Source organism: Triticum aestivum, chromosome 3D (genome assembly GCF_018294505.1).
Source record: "Triticum aestivum cultivar Chinese Spring chromosome 3D, IWGSC CS RefSeq v2.1, whole genome shotgun sequence".
Classification (NCBI taxonomy): domain Eukaryota; kingdom Viridiplantae; phylum Streptophyta; class Magnoliopsida; order Poales; family Poaceae; genus Triticum; species Triticum aestivum.
Window position 1 is genome coordinate 610,923,033 of NC_057802.1, and position 10,344 is coordinate 610,933,376.

The following is a 10,344-nucleotide window of genomic DNA, read 5'->3' on the forward strand; positions in this document are numbered from 1 at the left end:
ATGGGAGAGGGAGGTATTCCCTGTCCCATGTGGGCACAGACATGCCCCATGCCTTATGCTTCCTTGTGTGCGGCCCATAGCTTCACTTCCCGAGGCACCCTGTCTGGGAAGATGCCGGACATGAGGAACAAGGACTTCGAGCACGGAGGCCAACGAAGATTTATATTATGTTAACTTTTGGACGCTTTTGTTTAATTAAATATGTCAAGAATGTGGTCCGGTTTAAATAAAAATCATCCGATTTGCATCACACCCACCGGCTTGTTTAATTAGTATCGTCAAATATGTGGCCAATGGATGGTTTGAAAATTTTAGTCATGCATGCATGGAATATTCTAAGGCTAGCTTGCTGCTCTAGCATCATTCATTGTTTTGGTGATCAAATCGGATTGACAAGAACTAGTCGATCGGTCATGCATGTGAGTGGGGTGAGGTCATACATAAGACCGACCGACCATGTTTTGTTTCATGAATACACTTTATTAGCACCAAATGCATCACATGTATATGCAAACCAACCTGTGGTTGGGTGGTTAGAGGGACAATGGTATCTTAGCCCATCAGGGTACAAGTCCTGGTACTCGCATTATTCTTGAATTTATTTCAAGATTTTCGGCGATGCGTTTTCAATGGGAGGACACGTTCCCATCGACGGCGAGGCACCTACGGCGACTTCGTAAATCTCAAGATAATATGCCGGCTCAGTCTCTCGAAGGTGCTCATAAAGGTAGGGTGTCCCCGTTTTATATATAAAGCAACGACCAATCATCATACAACTCAACACACTCCACTCAGCACCACAATACACACACTCAAGGCTCAATACAAGGGTGATAAGAATAGCTACAAACAGAAGCCGTGTATGACGAAGAAGACTCGCGACGACGTATTCAAGAAGGGAACGACACCATAGATGTTGTGATCCTTGACCTGGCATAGCCAGAATGGGTTTTCACCTCGCCATGCCCTCTACATCTCCCAGACAGAGTACACCAAGCCCGTTTGTCGTACCACCATCACCAGCCGCCGCCGCCGTTGACCATGGCAACCAGTCCACACCCCAACCGCGAGCTCCACCCACGAGCACCACGGCTACCACCACCAAAGCCGCTGCCCCGGAATCCAAGACCTTGACACCACCCATATCCTAGATGTGTAACTACAACGACCAAAGAGATGGGCAGAAAGGACCCTCTTTTCCCACCCCTGGGCGACCCCCAGCCTCGAGACCCACCCTCGGGCCGACCAGATCTGGCCACCACCCCCCGCCCTGCCGCTCCTTGGCAATGGACGAGCTCCCCGGTGGTACACAACCAACCGACGGGGGAAGGATGATTCCACGGCCCTCCTAGCGGGGTAATCGTCCCTCAACAGTGGATGATGACTAGGAAAGGAGCAACCCTCCGGCGAAGATAGCACACGCACGACGAGGAGAGGAGGCGGAGGCCAAAATGGTCTGCCTGCAGACGAGCCGACCCTGGAGAGACCGGTCGTCGTCGTAGCGGGAATCGCCGAGCTACCATGCAGCGCCACGCTGCAGGAAGGCCACCGTCTCACCTCACCATGACACCGCCGCCCACGGCTAGAGCAGCAACCACACCAAGTTGTTGCCCCAACCCACACCACCCGCCGGTCACCACAGCAACAGAGACCACCGGGGCGCCCACCAACACCATAACACGTGCGCCTCCATGCCCTGGCCAGGTCCAGCCGGAGTCCCACCACCCCAAACCGGAGCAGACGGACACCAGTTGCATCACCACCACCTTAATAGAGCCGTCGGCAACCCCTGCCACCGCCAACCGCCACTCCCATCCAGATCTAGACAGGGACAACCAGATCCGCCGCCAGCTCACCCCAGGACTCCGGATCCCCCACGAGCTGCGCTGGAGGGGCGAGGAGGGGAGAAGGCGGCGCCGGCGGGCAACCAGGACGCTAGAAGGAGGAAGGGAGCCGAAGCAGGGCCGGCCCGACACCACCGAGTAGAAGGGGACACCCCACGCCGCCCCGCCGCCGCCGACACCATGCGGCCTTTGACCGGCGACGCCCACGGCAGCGGCAAGGGAGGGGCCAGGGTGACGGGTCAGGGGCGGCGGCGCTAGGGTTGCCACCCAGGGGCGCCCACGGGAGCGCCTTGGGAGGGGAGGGGAGAGGTGTTTTTCTGATGTTTTATTGAGTTCACATGGATAATTTTTTTGATAAAGGGCGATTTATTATCTCAAAATGTAGCATCACGTGGATACAAAGCATTATGAGTAACAACCGGCCTCTGCATAATTAGGATGCACATGGCCCAATATGAAAGTCTGACAAAAATTCATGAAATAAAAACCGACAAATCGGCAACAATAGAGTCCTCTAAACCAACACTATGACTATGTCGAAGAAGGTGGTGGGTCGATCTGAAGGTTATGTTGCCACCCATGTTGGGAAAAAACCTCCGTGGCCACCTGCTCCAATCGCATACACACCGCGTTGAACAGCGGTTAATCCTCCTATCGTTGTAACATAGACCATGTACATAGCGAGTGCGTACACCGGAAAATAACCTGCAGAGGAGAAACATTTTTTCACTAAAAACCAAATCATTTCTACATAGCCAAAGCCACCAAATTAAGGCATACGCTCCCACCCTTATTAGCGTTTTGAACCTATTTAAAATACCGTCCAACCAATGACCAAAAATATTGACAACACTTATGGGTGGATATAAATTTGACGCTATTTGGATGACTAACCACGTAGAACATGCAAACTTGCATTGAAAAAGTAGGTGTTTGATTGTCTCGTCATGAGTACAAACACAACACTTCTTACTCCCTTGCCAGTTGTGCCGTGCGAGGTTATCTTTGATTAACACAACTCCCCTACAAAGATAGCACATGAAAATTTTCACTTTTAGTGGAATCTTGGAGTTCCAAATTTTTTTGTTATTACTCACAGGTACCTCAGAATGTGTGATCTCATGGTACATAGAGTCTACAGTGAAAGGCCTTGATGTAGTAAGGTTTCAGCAAAACATATCCTGTCGTTGTTTCAGGTTAATCGAATCCAGCCGGGACAAAAGATTATGCCATGACACAAGTCAGGGGCCAATCAAATCCTGCCTGAACGAAATATTCGACGGGGATGAACTGAGCACATGCGCAATAATATTATTTTTATCGTGAGCAATGTTGTATATATTGATCCAATTAAGAGGAGTGAAGTGTTAGGGAGATATACTGATCCAATTTGTGGCGTTCTGCCGGAACGCCCATGGCGGCATGAAGAAGCACTTTAGAGTTTCACAAGTGAAAGGTAGTCAAAAGAACGACTCTGTATGTACTATAATTCTTGTATTAAGACCCCGGACACCGCGCCTCCCGGGTCGCACGCGCGTGTGGCTCAATAGGCCCTCAAATCCCTAAACCAGAAGCCGCCGGACATCCTCCCCCGGCCGGTGCCGGCGGTGGCGACCATGCCCGGCCGTCAAAGGCGGCGGGTGCTGGCGACGCCCCCACAACAGGCCCCTTCGCGCGGAGTGGGTCTTCCCCGGGGCCAGCCTTGGAGGTGGGGTGGCCAGTGGCGTGATCTCATTGCTGGTCGCCGGAGCACGGCGGAGAGCGCGGTGGTGCGGAGGAATCAAGTCAGGAGGCTGCAGAGCGGAGGAGGAGGAAGGCGGCGCGCTGGCGCTGGTGGGAGGCGACGGCGCGAGCGCTCTGCCATGGAGGTGGCGGCGCCGAGGAGGCCCTGCCAGGCAGGAGATCCTGGCGGGCAGCGGGCGGTCGGCCGTCTCCATGCGGTGGGCGTGCGGTGTTGCCCCCGGAAGCGCTGGCGCCGGAGCAGTGGAAGGAGGTCCGGTCAGATCCAGATCCGTTTTTGATCTGGGCCTGCGGGGTTGGTTCCGTCGCGCGGCAGTCCCCTGGCGGGTGAAGGTCGTCGTGGTGGTCCTGGTCCTTGCACGGCGTGGTAGGAGGCTGCAGCTCCTCGCCTTGGTTGAGGGTGACCGTGGGGGTTCGCTCTCTCAGCAGTGCAGGTGTGGAAAGACCATGGCTTTCTTCTCGCGGGCGGCGTGGTCTGGCGCGGCGTTCTTCTCGCGGGCGGCGCAGGGACTGGCGGTGTGGTTGGAGGCACTGCAGGGGGCACGGCGAGGGCGTTCTCCGGATCCTGACGAGGAGCGCTTCTGGTAGGTGGCTGCAGGTGGAGCGCCAGCAACGGCGGTGGCGACAGCGTTGGATCAGCCATGGGGGCGGCGGCGCTGAGATGGCCCTGCCAGGTAGGTGTCCTGGCGCACAGCGGGCTTCCGGCCACCTCCGTGTGAGGGGATCGCGGCGATGCCCCGGTGGAGATGGCGCCGGAGTGAGGTTGGAGGGGCGGGCCAGATCCAATCTGGCGACAGTCTCTTGTGTCGATGAAGGCCGATGGAGCGGATCTGGCTTTTGATCCGCTTGGAGGATGTGGTTGCTTCTCGACGACGATGTTTGTGGAGGTCTGGTTCGCGCTCTCTCGGCAGTGCGGGTGGTGTTGGACCACGGCTACGCGGCTTCAGCGGATTTGCTGCGATGACGGCGGTGTGAGGCTTCAGGAACGGTGCTGCCCGGTACCTTGTCGGAGTGGAGATGCGCAACATTACGGATGAAAATCCTGTCCGGTTTTGGCCGGCCGGCGTCGATGGCACCCGCGGGTGTCATTCCCCTCGCTGGACATCGAGTGTGTCGCCATCTCCCTCGTGCTTGGTGTTGGCAGTTGTCTCCGGGCGAAAGCCTTGGTCCTCTGGAGCGGCATGATGGCGGCGTCTGCGACGTCGTTTCTCTGTTGGGAGCATCGTGCAAGGAGACTGAGTTTCCTGTTGGCGCTCCTCCAGTGTTCGTCGTGGCCCTGACCGCTCTCCTCCGGCGCTATGTATGGTCGTCGCGGATGTATCCAAAGGAAGCTGGAGTTGCTGTTCTTCGGAGGTGTTCGGTGTCGGTCAAGACGCGGCGAGGTGTTTCGGTTTTGGGCAGGTTTTTCCGTGTTGTAGTTGTGTTGTCGTGTGTGGGTGTCCTGAGGAAAGTCGGATATGGTGTTGTGCTACGCTCGTTGTTCGCAGCGAGTGGTAGATGTCATATACTAATTTTCTCTCCTTCTATAAAGCTATGGTACGCAATTTGCGTACCCTCGAAAAAAAAGAACGAGTCTATCATACACAGTATTTCAATTTAAAGAATGAGAAGTACAGCTGGTACACAGCTTCTTTCTTGATATATTATTTGGGAAAATAAACATAGTACATATCGTAATGGGCCCGTACGTGAGGGTTCCCTATATCTGGATTATTACAAGTGCTCGATCATGCGAAGCAAAGTCGACAATAGAAATAGAAAGAAATAAAAATGAAACAAGAACTACTGCATGTACGATGTGCATGCATGGCAATGGAAATAAGAAACAAATCGAATATAGAGGTGAACGAGGTGCCAATTACGGAGCCAGGCTAGAAGCAGCCTCAGTAAAGCCTTTCTCCATGACCAAGAACTTCTGAGCGGGCGGCGTGGCGAGGACTTGCTCACCGACCTTCTTGTAGGCCAACATGAACGCATCTAATTTCGCCTTGTCTCCTTTGGCCGTGTCCACTTTGGCAATAGCGAGTTGCACCTGCTTCTCCGCGGCCGCTTGTACTTCGGGTATTTTGGCTGGTGGGGTGGCGGCGATAACGTCGTCGAGGACCGAACTGATGAGCCCGGCGAGGACAAACTTGAACAGGTTCTCGCCAGACTTGGTGAGGGTGGCGCTTGACGACGGTAATAATGCAGTTGCCACCATGACGATGACAAGGATTCGTGCCGCCCCAATGTTCTTGGCTGGGGCCATTACTCTGGTTGACAAGGAAAGTGGTAGAGGGACGATTCAACAAGATGTTGCTTCTTTCAATGAGATCGATGCTTACGTCAGGGACGCTTATGAAGGTGGCCGTTGCTTTAAATAGGAGATGTTGTACAAAGAGAGCGTGAGGCCATGCGAGCTTCGCGGACGCCATACTGCATCTGGGTGAAAATTTAGCTGAACCACCATCGTCTACTTTTACTGGAGTGCACTCTGAATTCAAAAGGATACTATGCCATTCACATCTGCAACAATAAATGGATTCATATTGCAAGAAGTATTATTGATGCATTGTACTACTATGTTGCAGGCTGTCTGCCATCTCTGTTCTTGGCACATGATCTCTGGTGTTACTCCATTGTACCATAGGTAATTACTGAGAATCCATGGACAAATTAACTTTGCAACACGGGTAATAGCTACCCCAATATTTATTTTGTGATGTTCCTTTTGTCTAGGTATTATGATTTATTTGAAGCTCCAATGTGATGCATGCTATGTTTAGTTGTAGGATTAGATTTGCACGTGTGAACAAAACAAACCACTGCAAAATAAAATATCCTCTGTTTAGTAAGTTCTACTTATCATTAGTACGCAAGTTCAGTTTTCCATCTATAAGCTATCCACACATGCCGTTTCCTTGATCATATATTTTATATCTTATATATTTATTCTAGCAAAAAATTAGATAATTGTCCATAGGATCGACTTATTATCTAATTGTAACATACCCTACAGCGTCCAAGGATCAATATCCTAAGGTGATGTTGCCGTTTCTACCACAAACATGTCTCCAATGGTGGACTGCATGATTTACAAAAAAGAAAAGAAATGATCCCCACAGGCTGCTAAAAAGAAATCTTAGATCTCCCCTGTAGACTTTGCTTTGCCATGCCTTCAGACTGGTACATCATCCAGAATTCCCTGCTTTTCCATTAATGTTATCAGCAATCTAGAAACAGAGTCCGATCTATCAAGTGAGCATGTTCCTACTCAAGCATTGAAATGTTGAATCCCATCAGCTTTCAAGTTATGATCGCGTAGTAAGGTATCTATTTTATTCCACAAGATGAATTTATCCCACGATGGATAATGCAGCAGAGGAGAAGGTGTACAAAGACTCTTTGGAGCAGATTGACAGCCGTCATTGCTGGCGACGAGACTGCCAAGTCAAAAATTATTTGCTAATTGACATGTGCTTACACTTAGTACATGCAGATGCAAAACAGAAAAAAGCTCTCATAGATTTCTTAACCCAGGCGTATATTTGCTAAAATGATCTTGACTTCTCCACAAATAATTCACATGCAGTCATGCCGGTCCGCATCCAGCGACAGCTTCTTGCGCGATCGATGATGGCACCAATTCGCACTGGCGGTCATATCAACTGCACGCTCCAAAGTTTGGATGAAAGAATCCGATCGATTTACAAGAAAGGAATCAAAGGAATGTGATAAGAATCCGCATGCAATTTCTGAGTAGTGATGCGTCGGCAAATGATTGAAGAATGGCAGGACTGCACTAGAGAACTAAAAGATTGTGGACGAGTGGACACCCTGCAATTTGCTAATTCAGTTTGTGTTAAATTGAGAAAATGACAGAAGGTTGGGAAAGCATAATTCTACATATAGATTGTGGCATTGGTAAAGGAAGTTGGATCTACTACGCAAATGCATAAGAAGGATTACGCTGTTGTTGGAAAACATTCAAACCACATCTCCACTTAACAAAAGTGTCATCTTATTTTTTTGAGCAACATATAAGCAAGTTCACTATTTTGTTTTGGGCGTGATCAACTGGAGTACTGAACCAATTTAGGCTTTTCTATAAAAATATGTCCAGTTTTGTAGTTGTTTTGCCACTTTTATCTTAAGAGATTGAGAAAAGAATATATATAAAACAATCCGCTTTTCATTAACTCCTGGTCAGGAGCAAAACCGAGAAATGTAGCTAATTTTTGTAATATGTTTATGGAACCAATCTTTTTCTTAATTTCAGTAAAGTCATTCAAAATTGCACTTGGTTCCCATTCACCAAAGCACAATTGATGGCCATATAACTATTGAAATCATACAATCATATTTTACAATACACTTTAATGGCGGATCATTTGGTTCAGTATATTCAGAGTTTGCATAGGAAGAAATACATATTGATGAATGCCAGAGCAAGTAAATTATTATTTGTTTATATTTTCGGATTCCTACAAAATTATCACATATTAACGCATATGCATGCAAGAACAGTATAAAAACTAACCGAGGAATTTGGTCCAAATATGCATGCATGCATGCACATATTACAAGCTATCCATATGCATTCATTTTCTATCTGTATGTGTTTCTGTTATAATATTTTTCAATAATATAATATTTAATACATTGAAAATGTTATTTAATAGTTTGACTAATTTAAAATGTGAAAATAGCTAGCCTGTGCAGTTGCACGGGTTGATGACTAGTCTATCTAGCTAGGAACCACAACCAGTAAAGCGACCGGATGAGCAAGGTTCCAAATCTGAGAGGTTCATGATACAACCTTTTGAATGAGGAGTTCATGAAACAGCCAATTGCCTCGTACGCTCGCCTACATTTATTCGCTTTCTTTTTCTCAGTTTCTCTTATGAGGTTGTATTGTCTACCAGAAGAACCGGTTGCCGATTTTTTTAATTAAAAAATGATCATAGATTAGAAAAATCTCAAATTTAAAATAAGTTTGTGAATCTGAAAAAGGTTCACAGATTTTTATTTTATTTTTTAAATTAAGGAGAAGCTTGTCCAACATCGTCTAAGATGGTTTGGGCATATTCAGCGCAGGCCTCCAGAAGCTCCAGTGCATAGCGGACGGCTAAAGCGTGCGGAGAATGTCAAGAGAGGGCGGGGTCGACCGAATTTGACATGGGAGGAGTCCGTTAAGAGAGACCTGAAGGATTAGAGTATCACCAAAGAGCTAGCTATGGACAGGGGTGCGTGGAAGCTTGCTACCCATGTGCCAGAGCCATGAGTTGGTTGCGAGATCTTATGGGTTTCACCTCTAGCCTACCCCAACTTGTTTGGGACTAAAGGCTTTGTTGTTGTTGTTGGAAAAAGTTCACGAAATTATTCAGAAAAAATAAAAAAGAAATCCGGATTTGAAAAATGGTCATGAATTTAGAAAACCTTCATGAATATGAAAATAGTTCATGAATTTGAAAAAATATCACAGATTTTGAAATTGAATTTAAAAACTTTGCAATTTTCTGAAGGGTCATAAATTTTAATAAAATAAATAATTTGAAAAACAAATTTAGAAAAGTTGAAATTTGCCTATATTTGGGTGTGTGCTGACGAAACTAGCGAAGAGTGGGTGTGCGATGTGCCCTGTCTACAGATTTGCCTATATTTGGCGGCTTGACAGCTTAATAGGACTTGGCCGCGCCATAGCCACCAAACGCACAAACCCACTGCCTCGCGTGCACTTTTGGACTGGCTCATGTTCGGGGTGGTTTTTTAATTTTGAACTTCGAAAAAAAATCATGAATAAATTTTTTGCAAAATATGATTTGGATTCAAAAAACATTCTGAATTTCATGAATTTTAAAAATGTTCCCTGATATTAATTTCTTTTCTGAATTTCAAAACATGTTCATGAAGTAGAAACATGTCCCAAATTTCTAAAAAAATCATGGATTTAAAAGAATCACGAATTTAAATAACATTGAGAATTTAAACTAGGTTCAAACTTTGGAAACATACTCTGAATTTCAAAACTTCTTCTTTTTAATGTTCAAAGATTTTTAAAAATGTTCTAACATTAAATAAACATAAATTTGAATACATTTCCTACATTTAAAAAGTATAGTTTGTTAACTAAAACATTGTTTTGGCAAATGTCTATGAATTTGAAAATTGTTCCCAGATTTTAGAAGTTTATGAATTTTATAGTTTTTCATAGATTTAAAAAAATCTGTTTTTTTAAATGAACTTAAAATTCGTTCTCCCATATAAAAATGAATTTTCCAAAATGTTCACTAATTTGAAAAAATTCCTGGACTTCAAAAAGATGTTCATGAATTTGTAAATTGTTCTCATATTTGAAAAAGAATTCAAATTTTAAATTTATTACCATATTTTAAAAATAAGCGGATTTCAAAAAATCTTCCTGAAATTTGAAAAAATGCATGAATTCAAAAAAAAATCTCTTACTTAGAAAATGTTCGCAGATTTCGAAAATGTTCTCGTGTTTCAAAAAATGTTCACGGAATCTAAAGGTAAAAACATATTACAAAAGAAAATAAGAAAAAGATACCAAAAACACAAAATAAAATAATAAAAAGGTACAGGGAAGGTTCCCAACACCGGTTGGGAGGAAATAGGGAAGGGGCGGGCCATATAGTCGCACTCTCACTAGCGGTTGTGTGTTTCCCTCTATTCTGAACCTACGCGGGGAATATGATTTGCCCTATTTCGCTCCACCGGTGTTTCGCACCTCGCTTCGCCAAACCTACTATGTTTCTTATGA

The 10,344-nt window shown here is 46.3% G+C and overlaps 1 protein-coding gene across 1 annotated transcript; it reads right to left on the reverse strand.

Annotated features, from left to right (window-relative positions):
* Positions 1-5,179: 5,179 nt before the first annotated feature.
* Positions 5,180-5,896, reverse strand: LOC123075913 (uncharacterized protein OsI_031781). The gene has a single exon (XM_044498412.1). The coding sequence runs from the start codon at positions 5,830-5,832 to the stop codon at positions 5,443-5,445; it is 390 nt and encodes a 129-aa protein (XP_044354347.1). The 5' UTR covers positions 5,833-5,896; the 3' UTR covers positions 5,180-5,442.
* Positions 5,897-10,344: the final 4,448 nt, after the last annotated feature.

Bases quoted from the DNA above. Each gene is read 5' to 3' on its own strand.
- LOC123075913 (XM_044498412.1), bottom strand. From the start codon at position 5,832: ATGGCCCCAGCCAAGAACATTGGGGCGGCACGAATCCTTGTCATCGTC.